The 21,721-nt window shown below is 43.5% G+C and overlaps 1 protein-coding gene across 3 annotated transcripts in view; it reads right to left on the bottom strand.

Moving 5' to 3' along the window:
* The window catches only part of Ptprm (protein tyrosine phosphatase receptor type M), a 694,512-nt gene that overhangs the window by 364,125 nt on the left and 308,666 nt on the right, over positions 1–21,721 (bottom strand). For all 3 annotated transcript variants that reach the window (XM_075956536.1, XM_075956537.1, XM_075956538.1), the window contains one exon: positions 16,836–17,129. In XM_075956536.1, the coding sequence (XP_075812651.1) occupies positions 16,836–17,129 (294 nt within the window). The remainder of the gene's footprint in view (positions 1–16,835; positions 17,130–21,721) is intronic.

The following is a 21,721-nucleotide window of genomic DNA, read 5'->3' as shown; positions in this document are numbered from 1 at the left end:
CCACAATGGCTATACCATTTTATCTTCCCGTTGGCAACAAATGAGTGTTCCTATCATACTCCGTCGCACATCCAGTGTGGCTTCTGCTCTGGATTCTGCATTCTGGTATATGTTTGTGGCACCTGACTATGGGCTCAATGCCCACTTCAGGAATTCTCAGCCAGCAACAGCAGCGTCACTCTGGAGTCTGTGAGTTCCTCTGGAGCCTGTCCTTTGCGTTTCTTATCTTGTGTCTCAAGTGTTTAGGCTCAGGAATGAACCCATTATGTTAAACACTTCAGGAAAGTGACGGTTATTATTACTATTAGCCTTCAAAGGACCTAAGGGACTGAAAGAAAGGAGTTTTGTTCTATGCTCAGGAAACTCACCTTTAGTTCCCTCTGCTAATAAGAACAAAGCCTGTGTCCTGAGGGCAACTCACCACCAGGCCCTGTTTGTTGTAGAAGCCGGTGAAAATCCATCCCTGGTCAGGCACTAAATAAATCAAAGCCTATGGAAACCATCCTTACTGATGAGCTCATTTGAACTGAGTCATTACTAATCGCAGCTCAAATGTCCTAATGAATTTGTAAAATCCCTTTGCTTACTTTAAATCTACCTTGTCTCCCCGACAGTGTTAACTGAAACAGGGAATAAAATAAATCAGTTCCCCTAAATTGTTTCTGTCATGTGTTTTGTCAGGAGGAGGAGCAGAGCAACTGACCCTGAGGACCTGTGTGCTCAGCTGTGATGGCTCCTGGCTCCTCCTCTTTCCCCTGGTGCTGATGTTGGAGCTGGGGGACCCAAACCTCCCATCACTTAGTGTCCAGAGGGAACATGGACCATTCGCCTTGAATGATGCTAAGAAGAAAAAGGAATCTCCCCTAGAAGTTCCCTTGGCCCCACAGTTCTCTCTGACAACAATTTCATTAATTAAATGTTACTTAATTAACTTATAGTTAATATGTTCAGTTAAATATTGTGTGATTTAACATATTAAGTATAAAACTTAGCTAAAAATGTCCAATGAAAATTTGGTAAAAAACATCTAAAAATAGAAAGTAAAACTTATGAAAATCTTAAAAACTTTCTGACTCCATTGGGAGGAACAACTGCCTCTCTGGTTATTTACACAAAAGAAATTAATTTTACTGGGATGGTTTAGATTTCAGTGACTGTTTACTAACACATCAGCATATTTGAACAACCCTAAATGACACAACTGGTACATTTAACTACAGGATCTTTCTCTGTTACGATGAGACACAAGGGCAAAGTTAAATGGCCTGGGGAGGTGACCAGCTTTTCCAGAAAGGGCTCTTCCATTCCAAGACTGGAACTTCTCCTAGTTCTCACAGGCAAGGTTAATAATGTACTCTGGGGTCATTCAAGACTTCAGCCTGCTGCTGTCCCACTGTGGACCCAGCCTGTTTGTTTAACCCGCCTTTAAGAAAACGAGGTAATAATCAGTCTTACTTGTCTTGGATTTCCCATGCAATCAGCTTTTACAACCTAAGCTAATGCATAGCTGGGTAATCTTAAATCATGGGCTCTTTATGCCCCTGGCCCAGATAATGCATGTGTATCATTTATTCTGTATTTGAAATTGCAAATCCAGCAGAAGAAAACAACTTCCCAAAGTCTACCACAAACGTTGAAAACAACCATTTAGGAGGATATTCTATGTTTGCAGTCTGAGTCAGTTGGGTTCAGTTGGAGTCAGTGACTTAATAGATACGAAACTCTGTTAGAGATTTCCATAAAGAATCCCATTCCTTCCCCACGTGACACTTTCTGTGCTCTTCAATAAAGGTAGAACATAGCACCTTGTTGGGGACAGTCACATAAACATACAAAGACAAAATTCAGCTACACACAAGGACATATGCGGGTACAGGAACAAACAGATTCGTGGGACAGCCTTCAGTCATGTACAAACTCAGACTCATCCAATAGACAGAGGGAGCAAGAAGTAGAGAAATCAAATCTGAACTTGTGGAGTGATATTTCATTTGCATTTTAATAAATACAGCTTGCCTAAAGATCAGAGAGTACAACAGCCCCACTGGTCAGCCTTACAGACCAGGCAGTGGTGACACACAGCTTTAAGCCCAGTAGCCAGCCCTAGAGAGGAATATAAAACGGGACTCACTCAGAGTCTCATTCTGAGATTCCTGAGGGCAGGATCGTCATTTCTGACTGAGGTAGAGGTAAAAGCCAGTGGCTGCCTGTTTTGCTTTGTGACCTTCAGGTTACTGTGGTAGGCAGCTGCCTAACCTAAGTACTAATGGTCATTGCCCCAGGAAAAAGACCTACAGAAAGATGGGTGAATTTTTTTGGCCTTTACATCACACATGTCCACATAATTTTTCTTTTATGACTTCAGTGATTAAAGAAAATCACTGATGAAAAATAAACATTCATAAATAAAGCCTTATTTATCATAAGTTCATAATCCACATCATAAACAATATAGTCTAGCCACAAGATAATGAAACGGCAACATGTAATACGCAGCAAGAAGAGGTATTCATATTTGTGTCTATTCGAGTAATATATTGTGCTAGAAAGGATTTTCAAGGGAGCTATAAACGGCTGTCTCCAGTCATTTGCCCATATCCGTAAGAAAGACATACTGCTATCTGATCAATAGAAACAGTGCTTGGATAGTTATATGGCTTACGTTGCTCATCCAAAACAATTAACGATAGGACTGGAAGATCAGCAATTTTGATCAAAGAGTTTTATTACCCCTCTTGCTTGAACAATAGGCATACACATGTATTTGCAGATTTCATTTCAGTTATATGCATTATTCATTTTTAAAGCTTTCCTTTCACTTCCAATTTAACCCAATGGGTGCTAAAATTACCAGTTCTTTATATCCTTAAAATTAATCTGCAAAAACTTGCTTTGCAAACCAAGGAACATGGCTACCGTTCAGGCTTCCATCAACTGACTGCTGGGGAAACTCCAGCTCTCATTTATTTTCCATTTTTCCTTTGTGAATTTAGTCTTGGAAAAGACCAACAGCATTGTTGAAGTGGGGGCGGGGGACTCTAGCAGAAGACCAAATGCTGCTGAGTATGTTCTAAAAAGTTCCCCATGAATGAGGACACACAGCCTGGGGGATGGTTTGTCCGGCAAGTTACAGGAAGGTAGCACACAAGGCATAGGAGCTACTTTTCAATGCACGACACTGGTGTGGGCTCTGTGCAGGCATAGCACCAAACACACGGACAAGTTCAGTAGGAGTGAGCTTTTCCTAAATATTCTGATGACACAGATATCCCGATAGGGACACATGATAATGGAAAGTATCAGTGGCTTCTGTCATTGCTTTTTACCAAATACATGGTAAGAAACAACTTCAGGGCAGACCCATTTTGGTTAATGTTTGAGAATAGAGTTCGTCACTGCAGAGGAGTCTGCAATGCCCACAGCGGTGGCTGAAGGATACAAATACTCATTTATACCCAAGCAGACCAGGAAGCGTAGGACAAGGAATATTCATGTCCCTCTGGTTTTCTCTTTTCTCTCTTCTATTCAGTCTGGGCCTTCAGCTCCCATAATAGAGCCACTCACATTTAGGATGGATATTCCCTCCTCATTCAAATCTGTTGGGAAATGTCTTCCTAGTCATATGCAGGTGAGTCTAAATTCAGACAAGTTGTCTGAAGATTAACCATCCCTGGTGGCTCAGGAGCAATCCTCATTGTGGAAGGACTTTACCCTGTGTTCCAATGTCCTGTGTCCCTAGCATCAGGACTGAGTGTCCAATCCCACCCAAAAAGGGCTCTCCATCATCCAGAAGCCTATGCACAAATGAGCATGTTCAGATCATCCCCTAAGATACCCAAGTCCTACTGCTTTAACCAAACTTAGTTTGGTTGATGTAGTTGCTGGGCCATTAAAGACGGAAGTGAGCAGAGCTAATGAGATCCATCATGTACTGAAGTGAGTCCACTGGTCTAGAATAGCGACATCACACACACAGGAATAAAGCTCTCACAGGTTCCCCCTTCCTTGGCTAATAAGCTGTTTCCTAGCCTGATAATAACTGAAATTATACAAGCAGCATGTTCCCCCAGATTCTCTGAAACATGTGCTCATTTCTTGGATTTTGTTTGAGGACATACATTTATGCATTATTTTCTTTACAGCAAAATCTGATTTAATATATGTACATCACATAAGCCCGGAGTCATTCAGCTTCTTAGCCCTCACCAGAGCAGTATAAAACCTTGGTGATAGCATATATCAATTCTGTTCACTGATCCAAGTTTGACAGGGGGTCTACACAGGACTCACTGCGTTACTAGGTTACACTGCCAAGTTGTTTCCCTGCACCGGCAAGTGTAATTTCCCCATTCTTGATAAGAAGCTGCCAGTATTGGTTCAAAGTTGATAGAAGGAACAGGAAAAAGGTTGAGGAATGGGAAAATAATTTGTTGGGGGGAATTTTAGCTGTTAGGAGTCAGACCAGCACTCACTTCCAGCCAACCAGGCTGAAATGATGGAACCCCTGTAGAAGAGCGTGTTTTCTAGATGTTCGTAAAGGCACTGGCTGAATAAAAATCTCCGTGATAAATCATAATGCTGAATTATGTTCCAAGTTCCACCAAAAACCACAAGTATGCAGAAAAGATAATTATTCATGGGGGCCCAGCGTAGTAAACTTATAAACACGCTTATGAACAGCTAGAGTATTTGAGCTAATCTAAACAAGAACCATTTTGTTATCAATCTTTTTCTTCCTTAAATGCACAGACGATTTAGGAATGATTTAGATGGCCCAGAGTCTCACAGAGTTCAAGGATGTCATTACAATTTAGATCTGAAATAGTCACCAATGGTCCATGTGTTCAAGGTTTGGTTTCCGCCAGCGGCATTACAGAAAGAATAATGGAACCCTGAATAGGGAGGCGAGTGGAAGAAAGTCAGATCACTAGGGTCCCTCGCTGTCATTTTCCGGTTGTTTCTGTGTACCTCAGTTCCCATTGTGAGGCGTACCACTGCCATGAGGCATGCATGTACCATGTTCTCCAGTATAAAATATCCTGGTACACCATCATGCACTGTTTAGTCCTGTTCAAAGTGGGATCTGGGAGAAGAGTTTTTTTTACCCAGACTCCCCTACATGTTCATTTCAAGTATCCTCAAAATTCCTTGTCCTGAACCAAGCTGCCACCACTCCCCACCTCTGTGACAGGGAGAAAGAAAAACAGTGAACAGCTAAGGGTTTTCAAAACACTGCATCCTTGAAAAGAGCTAGAGGCTAAAGCATTTCCAACAGAGGTTATTATATTCGCTCCATGATATAAAACTGTATGCCATGGGAACAAAAAACCAGAGGCTTCCGACGGCCAAGCTCACAATCAGCGTGACTGTCGATGCTCCCCCATGGGACAATGTTCCACAGTCTATCAGTTGTTTCCACCAACCTTCTATTTGTCACTTCTTCTTTAACCTTTGTCTGTTACGTGCTTAAGGAAGTTACTCATTTGAAAGCAAAAGTAAGGCTATCTTACATCATTCCCTGGACCACACAGAACACCCTACCATGATGTCCTGGGCTGCCATAGGCCTGAAGATGAAGGTTCAGCCAACCACAACCCAAGTCTTCAGAAAGTAAGGACCAAAGTCCACCTTTCCTGCAGACAGGTTGATTATTGCAGGGATCACTACAGAAAATGGAACCATTCTCAAACACCCCGCTCATTTTGGGCCCATACTCATCATATAGCGGTTGCTCCTCAGCGAAGGAATAATCACAACAGTGCTTCCACAGGAAGCTGTTAGACTATAGCATCAGCAAACATCTGGATAAGTAGGTTTCTAACGGAAGGACATGTCAAGTACAGTTTGCAAGATCTCTGTGATTTCATTATGTATCCAATATTCTTTCTGCGTGTATGCCTGAAGGCCAGAAGAGGGCACCAGACCCCATTACAGATGGTTGTGAGCCACCCTGTGGTTGCCGGGAATTGAACTCAGGACCTTTGGAAGAGCAGGCAATGCTCTTAACCGCTGAGCCATCTCTCCAGCCCCCTCTCTGTGATTTTCTCCAGTGTTGGACTGCTGTCGCACAAACAACGGGGTTCAGTCCCAGGCTGCACACTGACCATCCTTAGCTCCTCATAATTTTCTTCTGCCCCTCAGTTTCCTCTGAGCTATGTAGAAAGCAGTCTTCTGAGGCTTTAAGAGCGGCACATAAGAAGCTCGGCAGTAGTGTACTGTGCTCATTTTGCAGGTCCTGCAGAGAACTGACTGCCCTTTCCAAAGGCGTCAGCAATAACTCCAAAAACAGCTGCTTGTCTGCCTACACTCACTCAAGGAGCACCCAAACCCTCCTACAGAATTGCTACGGTTGGTCCATTCTACCCCCGCACTGACCAAAGTGTTAGCTGTAAGTCTTGGGGGGCAAAAACAGCTGTCAGGAAGGCTCTGGTCCACCCTGCATCCTGAATTTTGTCCTGACCTGCAGACACAGTGCGATGCCATCCAAAGCAAAAAGTGTTTACATCTGCATTCTAATAGCGAACTTCCTTCTAACGGTCTTTTAATGTTGATTATTTTAAAAGCTTCTTAATGGTTTAATGTGTTACAAATGCACTGAAATCATGTTGCCCTTTGGCAGAGCCATTTAAGAATTAGAACACCTTTAATTTTTTCCCCTGGCAAATAAACTTAAATTAAAAATGAGTTCTGTTCTGTTCCATTAGATCACTGGCCTTTATCCATCCTGTATAACAGTCATAATTAAATCAACTCTTACCTGCCCCCAAATTCCACGGGTCAGGAGTGCAGGCCTCAATACATACTGTAATGGGGGTGACAGCTGATAAGAAATAAACAGCTAGCTAGTCTTCTGCGGGCACTTAACTGAAGATCAGTGTTTCTCCCTCAAAGGAGGACTAAGGGCAAAAAGCAAATGCAAGCGGAAAGAGGCCAGCATCAGGAGAACGACAGCATAGCAGGGTCTGAGTTCCACATACTCCCCTCTCCCCTGCTAAAAACCCACTATTACGTATTTCTGTCATGCAAATCTAATTCATATTTATTTAAAAAGAGTCACTCTAGTGTCCGGAGAGCACAGAAAATTCTATTGCAAAACCAGCATTCCCAAATCTCAGGACATTTAGAGGAGGTCCATCCAGTACGGGAGAATGGGCCACAACATTCATTCACCACTTCCAGCAAAACATAGATTGGGCTCTCAAGTTGTAATAAGAGCCAAACCCCCATGGTGGGAATGTGGAGCCCTACCCTGAAGGGACTCTGTCCTCTTCTTGTGGTCTGTTCAACAGAAGTCCTGTCAAGGACACAAAACATCTATACAAATATATGCATTCAGGTGCAACAGGACAATCGCCATTGTGAAAGTCAGCAGAGAGGCTAAACCGCACAGCACCTTAGGCTGTGCCCTTGCTTCCCACAGGCCGAAGCAAAGGACAGTTGACCTGTTCAACACTTTGTGTGGCTGAGGATGTATGTATGCAGTGAGACTATGTAGCACTATGCCACCAAATATGAATTTTAATGTAATGAGTCAGACGTTCTCACTGCAATTATATAAAAACTTGAACCAAGTCTATAAAAGAAAAAAACCACAAGCATACGTACATCTGAACGAGAGCATGAAAACCCATGCCCCCCTTCTTAGTATAAAATACCAGGTTTATAAAATAGACACACTCCGCTTGTACGCATCACTCCAGCATTGCTGGGTTTCAACTCCATCCCAACTGCATGTTGTGCTTGACTCACTGAAATTTATCTAAATCACCAAGGCAGACTTTTCAGCAAAGACTCATTAATTAAAAGCCAAAGTCGGTGCTTAACAACTCAGAATAGGTCATAAAAAATAGGTCATAAAAAAATCCCATTGGGGGGTGGACCAAAGAGCACAACCAATTTGTGTGACAGGGTGGCTATCGCTGGGAACTCTGCCAAGTCACTTAAGACAAATCCTTCAGGGTTCCACATGCATAGCACATGTAGACCTTGCGTTCAGAGGGAAAAGGCAGAACTGTGGGCTGCAGGGGCTGTCCGGGGCCAGTGTGGCCTTCATGTGAGCAAGCACAGTGAAAGAGGAAAGCGGCTCAGTGATTGTTGAATGGACCCAACACTAACTACCAAAGTGCATATTAGACCCAGTTAAGGTGACGAGTGTTATGTTTTGTGTATTTTACAACCATGAAGAAGGAAAATGGCTTCTTCCTCTGTCTTAACACCCCATTTATAACTACCTGATGTTCTACTTTACTCATATGAATTTGAGTGTGCGTGTGTTTACACCATTAGTATTCCAAATATATAAACATAACATCAGAAATCTCCACCCTCGGCAAAATGCCTGACACTTAAATGATTAAGAGTATTTTTTAAAGTTATAATTATTCATTTTTTCCAAACATGTTTAGTTATATTAATCCCGAGGACCTGAGTTCAGTTTTCTTCCAGCTTGCCAGTTATAATTATCCCTTTGTTAGAGATCGGTATTCCTTAACTTCCAGGGTGAGTTATTAGCAAGTCACTTAACCACAGGATACATGGAAAGTGATGTCTCCAAATAAGACACCCACAAAGTCAACTGTGAAAACAAGTCTAACAATATTATCCATTTTACTATTTCAATTACGTATCACTAAATGACCCGGGGTAAAAAGGATGCTCCAAATTCTATGAATATAATATGCTCTAACAGAAATCACACACTAACCTTCATTTTGCTTAACTGGATGCTAAAGTAATTTTAATTCTCTGAAGTTATCCAACTATGGCTCAACTGTAGAGATGGGAAATCCCTGGGTGTGTACAATTACCCTGAAGCCAGCTTCTGACTATGCTTGTCTTTGAAATCATAATTCCTACAGGTAGGACACTTTACTGTTCTTAAAGAACCTCACTGTAAAGGGTATATCCTGATCTTCATCTACACTTCTGATGCTGTGGGCAGGGACTGGCTGGGTCCCTGTTTAGAGATGAAGAAGTGGGCAAGAACAAAGGGCGACTGGACATGTTCCCATGGAGAGCCTACGCCTGCCCTTGGAAGTAACCGACAGAAATACAAACAGCCAATGCTCTGGAGAGATGCTACTCATGACCCCCACGGAAATCTGACCCAGTGATGAGAATGTATCCATGAGCCTTGGGGAGGAGGATGGGCAGAAACCAGGGCTCAAGCTAGATACAGTTTCATGGGTGTCACCATGACAGGACAGAGCTCAGTGTATTACAGACACCGAAACATAGACTGGCTAAAACGAACGGTTTTCCACGAGTCTGTCAAAACTGAATTCTCAACACTAGGCAACTCTGTGAGCCCTGACATCAAAGAGCAGTTCTCAGGTTTTAGTTTCAAGCACTCAAGTATTTCAAGTATGTAAAACATTTCTAAAGGATCTTGGGAGAAAAAAACAGGTCCCCAACATCAAACTCTTTTGAGTGAACAAGTTAAGGCCTGGCTTGGTGGGGTAAGGCCTGTAATCCCAGCTTCTGAGGAAGTGGGAGCAGGAAGATGGCAAGTTCAAAGCCAGCCTGCATGACTTAATAAAACCATGCATCAAGGTAGGAAGTAAAACCAGAACAGGATGTAAAACACGGTGATGAACACATCAAGTGTATGTATGTGAGACCCTGGGTTCGATGTCCGGTGGCACACAGAGAAAAGTCAGATGGCTAAAACAAATGACAGTGTACTTTGATTTACTGGTTGCTATAGTTACAGCCCTGTCTCTGCAGCTGCTCTACACCAGAAAGCAGTGGCGGCTACAGCGGCGGCCTTGCAATGATGCCATAGGAGCTGTACCGTGATTATCTGTTTGGTAGCTGCAGAGAGGACAGTGGCTTTCCTATGACCACAGGGCCAGCTGCAGTACAGTCAGAGCAGACACAGGAGGATGACAACTAAGGAAGTTGGCTATAGTATCCACTCATGTTGTGGGTTCACCCACGAAGTGGCTTGCTAACACAAAATCTAGGTTTGGAGTAAGAGATAGGCTTCAAATCCTATTTCTGTGGTCATAATAAAAAAGAACCATGATGCCCCCGCCTCATGCTTTTGAAAAGGCCACTACAGAACTCTGCCAGTGTTCAGAGCTTGACAAGCAAGATTATGGAGCTCTTGAGCATGGATAAAGTCTAAATGAAATCGGAAGATCTGTAGGATGGAAACAGATATGGATCACTTCCGGAGACCGAGAGTAATGAACAGATGAATCACAGCATCTCCAGTTTGATGACATCTTCAAGGTTAGGCTCGCTCTGTCATTTTCAAACAGGAATCACATTCTATGTCAGGTTCTAGCTCAACAAATCAGTCCCTGCCCACCTTGTAAGGTACCTTGTCTTGCCATCCTTTCTCCATGATCAACGCTTCTGGAACCTACTGGATCCTGGCTGATCTCCCCTGGGTGGTAGTGTCTTTGGGCAGAGTTGTGGAAGATGCAGGGTTCAGAAATGAATGCACTGATTTCTGTGGGAGCCCACCCACACTGTAGAATGCTGTCGTCTCCCACAATACTGGTGTTTTGTTTTCCTAGTACAACCTGAGACGATGGTAGTTATCTTTTTGAGAGAGGTCAAAGCTTTACAGCAGTGGTTCCCAAACTTGGATGACCCCTTTGGGGGGGGGGTCAAACGACTCTTCCACAGAGGTCGCCTAGGACCACTGGAAAACAAGGATATCACAGCAGCAAAATTACAGTTATGAAGTAGCCTTGAAAATAATTTTAGGGTTGGGGTTCACCACAGCAGAGGAACTGTATTAAAGGGTCGCAGCGTTGGGAAGGTTGAGAACTGCTTTACAAGGACGATTTACACAGACAGCGCAGACTGTGATGGGGGTTCATGTGTGTCTCAGCCGCATTCCCATTGGCCTCTTCATATAAGCTTTAACATTGCTCCGATTCTACATCAATATTCTTGCTGACTTCAACCATACAAGCAAACGTCCTTCCATCCCTTCTGTTCTTCACTCAGTTTCATCCCCAAACTGTCCCAAGGCATTTTCATACATTGCTGGGGAAGGCTGAGAGGGGCTCATGGGTTTCGAAGGTCCATGACTCTCTCTTTGTAAATGCTGTAAGGTGCTCACCAGCCATGGGAATGCTACCGTGGACAAAGAGCTAGCTCTCAGTCTGTAACTGCAGGACCCGTCTTTTCCCCATCTCTTTCAGCAATGCCACACGGACCACCAACAGCCATCACCACTCGAAGCTGCACATTGGCTCAAAAGCCTCAGGTCAAGAAAGGTGAGCTGCAAGGCCAGCTGGACTGTTACCAGAAAAAGCATGGGATAAAACTGGACTCTCGGAACATGGCGAACAATGAGGGCTGATGAGACGCCAAGGACAATGGCACGCGGTTTTGATCCTATGCCATGTGCTGGCTTGGTGGGAGCCTAGCCAGTCTGGATGTTCACCTTCCTAGATATGGATGGAGGGGGGAGGACCTAGGACGTACCACAGGGCAGGGAACCCTGACAGCTCTCTGGACTGGAAAGGGAGGGGGAGAGGAGTGGGGGGAAGGGGAGAGGGGTGGGAGGAGGGGGAGAAGAGTGGGAGGAGGGGGAGGGAAATGGGAGGCTGGTGGGAGGAGGTGGAAATTTGTTTTTTTTTCTCTTTTATCCTCCTTTTATCAATAAAAAAATTTAAAAAAAAAATGAAATTATTGTGAAATTACTATTAATTAAAAATGAATTGTAATTTGTAGAACTATAATTGTAAAATTCCTTTTGGGATCCCTTAATCATCTGTAAACCCTGACCTTAATATTATGCTTGCTACACCACAGAAATATTGAAATTATAATGAACAAAATAAGGCATGTGTGAGGTCAGACAATAAAAGGTCTAGTTTTTAATCTACTAAAAAAAAAAAAAAAAAAGAAAGGTGAGCTGTCCTGCGTCGTACAGCAAGGAGTCTCGTGACTTCAATTTCTTCACCCACCTAATATGCCTCCTCTCTCATTTCTCACTTCAACTCTCTCACCTAACATACTTCCTTCTATTTTCTAAGGTCGACTCCGCTCAATTGCAGCCTTTTCAAAACGTTCTCTGTCAGTGTTTGACACACTAGGAACACATTGGGCAGAGCTTCACAAGCAGGCAACAAGCAGAGCGGATATGAGGTTGCTTGTTATTGGAATCCCTTGATCAACTGAAGATTAATTCTTTTAGGGACCCGAGTCAGTGTGCAAATACCAGTTGAAAATGGGTTTTCATTTATTCAAAGGGATTGTCAATCTATTGTAAAAGATGCCCTGTCTCTTTGAACGCCATACATTTACACACCCTGCAGAGCTAACAAAAGGCTTCCTAAAAATATACGCATGCATTAAAACCGGGGAAACACAGAGTTGTGTCAATAGCTGAAATGCTTGGCCACAACACCAAGATGAAAAAATCGAAACAAAACCAGGACCTGGAATGCTACGTGGATGGGGCTGTGATGGGGATGAGGCAGATCAGGGGCCCTCTCCCAGCAGAAGCAGGAGGAAGTAATATATTGTGTGCCCCAAACAGAGCAGATTAGAATAGCGTTGAAGTTATTTCTTATGGTGCACACTTGGAGGTGGACAGGGTCTTATGAGGGTTCTACAATCTCACATGAGGAACAGAGGTTCTGCTCTGGATACTTCAGAGGACACGTGTAAAACCAGTAACAGCCCCGGAAGCAAGCCTGATTTTGAAAAATGCTATCAGCAAATATAAAATCATATGATCCCTTGAGGTTCAAAAGCACCTTGCTTTCTGTCCTTCCTTCTCCTACCGGGCCTTCTCTCTGCCTGTCCTCAGTCAGACACCCTGTAAGTCCATATCCACTTCCTAACACTTGTGTCCTGCTAATGCCCTCTAAGATCCCCCTTCCCCATGGCTCCTTTACCCTCTCCTGGTTTCTGGGGTTCCATGGTATTTGCTCAGAGTTGAGGACTTGGAGTTTGGTACTGCAGACGAGAGAAAATGTGGTGTTCATCTTTCTTGGTCTGGGTTACCTCACTCAATACGATCATTTCTAGTTTCACCCATTTACACGATTCTCCCTTACAGTTGAATAATATTCCATTATGTACATGTTCCGCATGTTCACTGTCTGCTCATATGTTGGCGGATATTAGGGAGTTTCCGTTTCTCTGCTGCGCAGAGAGCAGCAATGGGCACAAATAGGCATGCATCTGTGGGGTATGATGCGGGGTCCTTTGGGCACGTGCCAAGGAGTGGTACAGCCGGGTCATGTGTGATGTGGAGTCCTTTGGGCACATGCCAGGGAGTGATACAGCCGGGGCAGTGGAAATTTTACTTTTGGCATGTAGAGGATTCTCTGCACTGATTTCTATAGTGGCTGTACCAGTTATCCTTCCAGTGAAGGAGTGAACGGTGGATAAGGGCTCCCCTTTCCCCACATCCATTTGCTGTCAGCTGTTTTGTGACTTTAGTCATTCTGGTTCGGGTGCAATTTGCTCTCCTCTGATGGGTAAGGATGATGACTACCTCTTCATGTAGTTCTCAGCCATTTTTCTTTCTTTTATGTTTAGATCCCTAGTCCATATTTTTTTTTAAATTTGGGTCATTTGTTTACTCTTTGTGTGTATGTGTGTGTGTGTGTGTGTGTGTGTTTGTGTTTGTATATGCAGGATGTCAATGCTCTGTCCGATGTGTAGCCGGCAAGGATTCTCTCCCATTCTGTGGGATTCTTGTCACTCAACTGATTTCTTCCTAAGTGGCACAGAAGTTTTTTAGTTATATAAAGTGCCAATTGTTAGTTGTTGGCCTAAATTTCTTGGTAAATCGCGTCCTGCTCACAAAGCCCCCTTTACACCTATATCTTGTAGGCGCTGCCTACAAGATGGGTTTTTCTAGCACTTTTGGTGTTTGGGGTTTCAAATAGAAGTCTTTGATCTAATTGAATCCAATTTTTGTGAAGAAAGACAGACATGGGTCTAATTTCATTCTTCTGCCTGTGGCCATCAGTTTCACTGGCTCCTTTTGTTGAATATCCTGTCTGTCTTCCTTCCTTCCTTCCTTCCTTCCTTCCTTCCTTCCTTCCTTCCTTCCTTCCTTCCTTCCTCCTTTCCTTTGCTTTCCTTTCCTTCATCCCCCCCCCATACTTTGTCAAATATCAGATGGCCATAGTTACAAGTACTTACGTTTGGGTGTTCTGCTGTCTTCCACTGACTTATATGTCTCCCTTTGGATTGGTACCATATTGATTTTTTTTACCCATTCCTTGATTTTTTATTATTACTATTTATTTATTTAAGATTTCTGTCTCCTCCCCATCACCGCCTCCCATTCCTGCCCCCCCCCCCAATCAACTTCCCCTTTCTCATCAGCCCAAAGAGCAGTCAGGGTTCCCTGCCCTGTGGGGAGTCCAAGGACCTCCCTCCTCCTTCCAGGTCTAGTAAGGTGAACATCCAAACAGCCTAGGCTCCCACACAGCTAGTACGCGCAGTGAGTACCATATTGATCTTATTATTAGAGTTCTCTAATATTTCTTGAATTCTGGAAAAGCAATCCCTCCAGCATTATTCTTTTTTGTTAAAGATTGCTTTGGCAATACAGGACCCTTTCTGCTTCCATAAGAACTTTAGAATTTTTTTTTTCTATCTCTGAAGAATGTTGTGGGTGCTTTGGTCAGGACTGCATTCAATCTGTCTACTGTTTTAGGTGGGATGGTCATAATACTAATTCCACTGAGCCATGAACACATGATGTCTTTCCATTTTCTAGTTTTGAGCAGCTGGTCAGGGTAGTCTAAGTCACTCCCAAAATAATGCAGATTTTCAACGTCATCTTTGCCTCTCAGCGAATGAGGGTGGGGCCCCATTGCAAAGACACCACACACTTAGGGTATATGAATTGGCTGACTCCAGCTGGATCTGACTTCAAAGCTCATTTCCTGTGGTCTACCCTTTATGGTTCCAGAAAATACTATGTAAGGTGCAAAGAGAGGGAAACAAGCAGTTCTACCAGGTGCGACACCTAGGAACCATCATGATCACCAGCATGGCTAGATATTTTTAGAGGCGCAAGACTTGGCACTTAAAAGTCACCAGCAAGCAACAGCTGTCTAAATGGACTTAGGGCCCATTCAATAAGAGAGAAACCATTCCTGGTACTAGACACTTGCCAGTTTCTGGGTCTACTGAGGTGATTTAGAGAATTCACTGCCACTATTTTGTAAGCACAGTGCAGTTCCTTACCACATTCTAAATCTTATCCTTATACCCACAGAGAGGAGTAGCTACCTCCTCCCATCACAGAAGCCTTTCATTATACAGCTAGTATTATCCACATCACAGATAAGCATGAAAACAGGTGCAACTGTCAGAGGTCACTGACGTCATGGGACTCAGGAGACAGCTCCATGCTGAAGTGTTTGGCACACAGCATGAGGACCCACGTTCAGTCCCTGCACCCACTTAAAAACCAGGCTTGGGAAAGGGTCCTTGTAATCCCAGAGATAGTGAGGTGGAGACAGAGATATCTGTGGCTCTCTGGTCAGCCAGCCTGGCCTAATTGGCGAGACCCAGGTCCTGGTGAGAGGTATTGTCTCCAAATTCAAGATGCAAGGTTTCTGAGGAAGGATATCCTAGACTGATTCCACATGCACACATACATACACCTGTGTACACGAACAAACTACACATACACAACTGCGTACACACAAACATACATGCAACTGTGTAAAGACAAACACACACAACTGAACACACACAACTGTACACAATACAACTGCATACACACAACTATCTACATATACAACTGTATATATCCAACTGTTCATAGCACTAGATGCATAAACAGAACTGTACATACTCAACTGTACACATTGCTGTATATACACACCACTGTATATACATACAACTGTACCCACATACAATTGCATACAGCTATACACACAGTGGCATACACACACAACTGTACATATACACAATTGCGTACATATAACTAACTATACACACAGCTGTACACAGACACATTATATTTGAGATCCAAGTCTTACTATGACAGTAAATCCCATGACAGCACCCACTGGCCTTTGAAAACTTAGGAGAGAAATGAAGCGTCGATACTGCCCTCTTACCTGACGCTATCTAAAGCATTACGTTAATGTATCAAACTCCATGGGTTCACCTCTCTGCACACAATTCAATATAAGGCTTCCTGTTCTTTATGAGATCGCCATAAGGATTTCCTTCCTCCCAGACAGTCACCACTCAGAAACAATTCTGACTTGTAAGAGATTCTTCTTTCTAGCAATCATAAAATGTTACGTTTTGTTGTCCATCAACCTTAGTCTATGCAGCTTGCAAAACAGCTTTGGCACAACCAAGACTTTGCAATCCAAGAACCCAAAGACTACACACAGTCCACCAATAATTCTTTATGATGTCAACAGGCTCCTGGTAACTAGCCAGCAGCCATGCCTCACATACCCATCAATAGAAACAACTTCCAAGCTCTCCGGGAGAATCTGTCATTTCCCAGCATTGCAGAAAAGCAGAGGGGCTGGAAGAAGTGTCTGACCCATTAGCAGACATCATTAAAGTAGATAGCCTCTGGAAGCCTAAGGGACCATCCCAGTATCAATTGTGTGGTACCCAAAGCAAAGCAAGATGTAAATTAAGAACAGAAAACAGAAGTAGAGACAGGTTGAAAGATAGACGTTCTTGAGGTCATGGGCCCTAAAGTTGAGTGCTAACTTGTGATTCATCTTAAGGAGTCTTTTTATCCCCGCATGGGATGCAGGCAGAGCTGTAGATAGAGTGTCATCCAGCTGTGGGATCCAATACAGACACCAACACCAAGGGAGACCATGGCCATCAGTAAATTGACTCCTGGTACTCACCGGCACACTTGGTTCTTGTTCTCAGGGCTGGCCCAGGAGATCCAGTGCCGCCCTCCCCTGGTCTGGTGAGAAGCACGCTGATTTCATACTCTGTGTCTGGGTCGAGGTGGCCAATTTTGTAACTTGTGGAATCCACCGGCTGCCGATCGTTCCAGCTCCCACTGGCTGTGCAGTACTCGACCTCACGAGCCACAATGGGTCCGTCCCCATTGATGGAGTTGGCATTGAGCTGTATCCACAGATAGGTTGCTCCGACAGAGGCAAGTTGCGGTGGAGCAATGGGAACAGGTGGTTCTGAAAACAAACCAGAGAGTTATCTTTCAGGTATTTCTGTGTTCAGTTGACAAAGAACTAGACATGTATCCATGATGACGGCGTAGAAGATCTTAAAAATTAAGCGTTGAACTGATGGGAGGGATTTTGCTTCGTTTAGTAAGTATAAGTGCAGTGGTAAGGATTTAAACAAGGTTCAAACCTTACCTTTCAAAAAATAATGAGGGGGCTGGAGAGATGGCTCAGTGGTTAAGATCGCTTATTAATCTTACAGAGGACATGAATTTGGCTCCAAGGACCCACATGGTGGCTCACAGCCATCTATAATACCAGATCCAGGAGATCTGGGGATCTAATGCCTTCTGATAGTCTATGGTGCTTATATATACATGCAAAAAAGCCCACTAACACATATATAATAAATAACTCTTAAAAAAAGTAACAAAGCTAACTTGAAAGCTACTAAGGAAAGAGGCAGGAGGCTCACTTGAACTTGAAAGTTCAAAACCAATCAAGGTAAAACAAGATACAGGGGGGGGAAATGAACAGAACAAGGTATGGTCGTGGCTCAGTTGGTAGAGGGTCTGTCTAAGGTGTGAGAGGCTGTCAGCTTGCCCCCCAGTACCCAGAGTGGTACACACCTGAAACTTCAACACCCTGAGGCCAGAGGCAAGCGGGTCAGAAGCTGAAAGTAATCTTCAGAGACTGTACAGTGAACTTGAGGTTAGCCCAGACTACATGAGTTACTATCTAAAAACAACAACTAAACAACCCACCTAACTTGTTCAAGTGAGTATGCCCATAATCGGTCTCAGGACAAAATACATATTTTATATTAAACAAGTTTTTTTATTGTCACTAAAGTCACTACTGAAGCACTCTTGATAAGCAGTATCATATTCCATTGTTAGCCTTCCTGCTGATTACGGTTTTCTACATCCTTAAATTGAGTTGGCACACTCCTGTTATACCATACGTGGGATTGGTGGAGGCAGGAGGAACAGGAGGTCAAGGCTAGCCTTGGCTACTTGGGGAATTGAAAGCCACATTCCCTTATGTTTATATTTAGTATCATCTTAAAAGCAAGGAGGAAGTCATAGTTTATCTCTTCAAACATCCATTTTCCAAGGTGACTCACTTTCCCTAAAGATGTTACAATGGTCTCATCTAACTGGGGGAGAACTGAGCATACAGATTACAAAGTCCTACTGTCTGCAAGGTAGGACTTTTTACTAAAGTCAGAGTAGCAAAGGATGATCAGAATCAAAGAACACCCTACACCCAGCTTGATAAAAATTAAAGGCGTCAACAGCAAACACCCCCATCCAACTGGAGAGTCTCCTGGCCTGTGGCTGGCTGTTTTCCTCAGCATCGTCTAAGAATGGGGAGGCTGGCCATCTTACCTATAAATTGCCTCCCACCTTATTAATTAGACGCCAGCTGACTGTCCCTCTGGGTACCAGATGACAGAATTCTGCATGCCGTTGACACTCTAAGTGGTCCCCCACATGATGGATGAGATCATGTAAGAAAATTCCATAGTTTGTACCGAAAGGAGCTGTCATCCAAGAAAAACCTAAGCTCTTGTGGTTTCTCCTCGAGTGTTTTCTACAGGGGAGGTTGGGCTTTTTCAGTCTCTCCTTCTCAGTTCCTTGTCAAGCTCACTACGCTGCTACTGAAATAGGGCACAGCCGCACATGCTCACTACAATTTCCCCTGACCTCTCAGGGGGCAGACAAGGCCAATCAGTCGTAGCCCTGCTTCCTGCTGAACAAGACTGAAGGAAAGGTAGTATCACCCGGTGCATGTAAGGTGAGATCACCGCAGGTTGATCCTTAAACACCACTCCTCCCCACCAAAGAAACCAACATCAGTTGTTTGCTTTCTGTGGGGAGAAGGTGTCTTTGCTCTTTTCCATATTCAGATAAAGTGCCATTGACTGGAAAATAGCTCATTTGGATAAATTACACCAAGACCTCATATTTTGAGTGGATTTTAACAAAGAGACTATGAATGTGATGTAAATGTACTAACATATTGAATTTTTATTTTGAGACAGTCTCTTTTGCTAAGTTGCCAGTCAGGCCTTGAACTTGTAACCCACCACCATTAGCCTTCAGAATAACTGGAATACAGGCCTTTGCCGTTAGATCAGACTAAAATATTTCATGATTCATGTAAAGAAATGCCACAAAATGAATTCTAAACCAGGAATGAGAACATGTGGATATAAACACATTACATAGCTTTAACTGCTACCCTGAGAATGACTAATACATAGATATTAGTATGATATTTAATTATATGGAAATTATATATGAAATATATTTTCAAATGAATACAAGATATTGTGTATCTCCCACAAAATGTTTTCTAATGCCATTGTAGTGATATATTATTTGTACTTTGATAAATATTCCCTAAAGACCAGAGGCAAAGCTCCAGCCACCAGAGGTCTGGCAATGGTGACACACACCTTTAATCACAGGATTTGGGAGACAGGGACTGATGGATCTCTGTGAGTTCAAGGCCACCCTGGACTACACAAGTTCAATAGAGAAACAAATCCAGGTAGTGGTGGCTCACACCTTTAATCCCAGTCCTAGGGAATCACATGCCTTTAATCCCAGAACTAGAGGGAATATAAAATGGGAGGAGAGAGAGGCTTAGGCTGCTTAGTTTGGAGTTGCCCAGCCTTGGTAGAGGTAAGACTTCTCTAGTGGCTTGGCTGCTTTGCTTTTCTGGTTTTTGGGTTGAACCCGAATTTCTGTCTCTGGGTTTTTATTATTCATACTACATGCCATGGTATGCCACGTGCAGACAGCGACAAAAAAAAGGACCTGGGCTTGGCTTAAGGAGTTGATTTCCCATGCACGTCTTCTAAAGGGGATTTATAAAGCCTTTACACCCCGGTTTCCCCATCTGTAAAACACTAGCACCCCAACTCATGTATAACTGACTACAGGGTGTTCAGTTATACATGAGTTGTCTGAAATTATTACGGTATATTTTAACTTATTTTTTCTGAAAAGGTACCATCACTAAAGTAGTAGACTCCCATATATTATCCCTGATATTTGTGCCTGACCCAGTGGCAAAGGCCTGCACTACAGTTACTAGTGAGGCAGAAACGCGTCAGTTGCAGGTTCAAATCTAGCCTGAGCAACTGAAGTCTATGTGGAAACGTGATTATCAACATATAAATGGAGAAGGAGCCAAATCTTCTACCAGGGCCCCACACAGCAGCTGTCGCCAGCATTGGCAGAGCACAGAGATGGAAGACATGGGTATCACATCCTGTCAATCAGCCAGGGAACCCACGCTGTCCTCAGACAGGAAGAAGCGGTGCAGACACCAAACAGAAACCCATTCATCCCCCCTTATCTATGCTTTCTCTGGCAGGCTAGAATAGTCTATGTTCCTTCTAACGCCTGACAAATGAACTTCCCCGAAGGGGCCATTTTTAAAGAAGGGACCACATTTGCAATGGATGGGAATAACAAAACAGGTGTCTTTCTCATTCGAGGGCAGCAGCTGTAGCTCAGACACAAGGAGATCATCTCAGAGAAGCACTCTGAGATAGGGGTCAAAGAAAAATAACAGAATGAAGACTATAAGGAACAGCAAGAGGCAGGTAAGGAGGAGGAAGAGGGGACCCTGGCTGGGAGCACTCAGGCCATTTCACCCACACTGAGAAGTCTAATTTCCCCACTACGATTCCTTGACTCCCCAGAGAACCTTCAACAGGGCAGGGTCTGTGGAAAGCTGATGAATTGTAGATCTGTTATGAATCTTAACTTTGAACTCAAAATTTCATCCAGGCAGTCTAATTCAAACTTTACTGCCCATAAAAATGCAACATGGCAAAATATATGATTCAAGTAAATATTGAGAGTGTTCTCCCTTCTGCTACAACATCTATCAGTGCCAGGGGCAGTGGCTGTCAGGATAGGGTCCCTGATAAGCAATATTGTGTCTCCTAAGCCAAGCAATGGGAGACAGAAACTCCACCCGACAGGAGAGGATTTCTCAAGCCCCTGCTAGGTTTTATGACAAAAGCTATGCCTAGCCACCCTGGTTCAACTGCAATGTGGCAGGACGAAGGGCTAAGCAAATCATTTGGCATTTAAGGTTTTAAAATCTGGGAGGGGGGGTCCTGTTGCAGAGTCTCAAATGAAAATTACGGATACTATCTCGGGCAATACGAACACCCCCGTCCTCCTCCCCACTGGGACCTGATGCCCATCCACCACCAGTTTAGTTTACTCTGCACAAACATGTGCTTTCTGCCGTGGAAGTTTCCAACAGTCCTATCATTAGGTAATACTATTCTACCTATTTTATATTGAAGGCAAGAGATGAAGAGAGAAGGTATATATCCATGGTTTGCCTCTTCTTAGCTTATTCTGGGATGCAAACCCAGTATTCTTTAAAACTGGCTGCAAAGATAAATGTGTCGCTAATAGGAAGAGTCCACCTTGACATAACCATGTTTGTGATCTTTAATCAAGAAATGTAAAACAAACATGTCAATGTAAGACACAGCCTCGAGGACGTGGCTCGGCGAGTCTGACATTCCATCCCTAGCACCGAAACATTGAAAAATAAAATAA

This window comes from Microtus pennsylvanicus, chromosome 22 (genome assembly GCF_037038515.1).
Source record: "Microtus pennsylvanicus isolate mMicPen1 chromosome 22, mMicPen1.hap1, whole genome shotgun sequence".
Classification (NCBI taxonomy): Eukaryota; Metazoa; Chordata; class Mammalia; order Rodentia; family Cricetidae; genus Microtus; species Microtus pennsylvanicus.
Note: the sequence above shows the minus strand (reverse complement) of the source record. Positions and strands in the feature narration are given on the sequence as shown.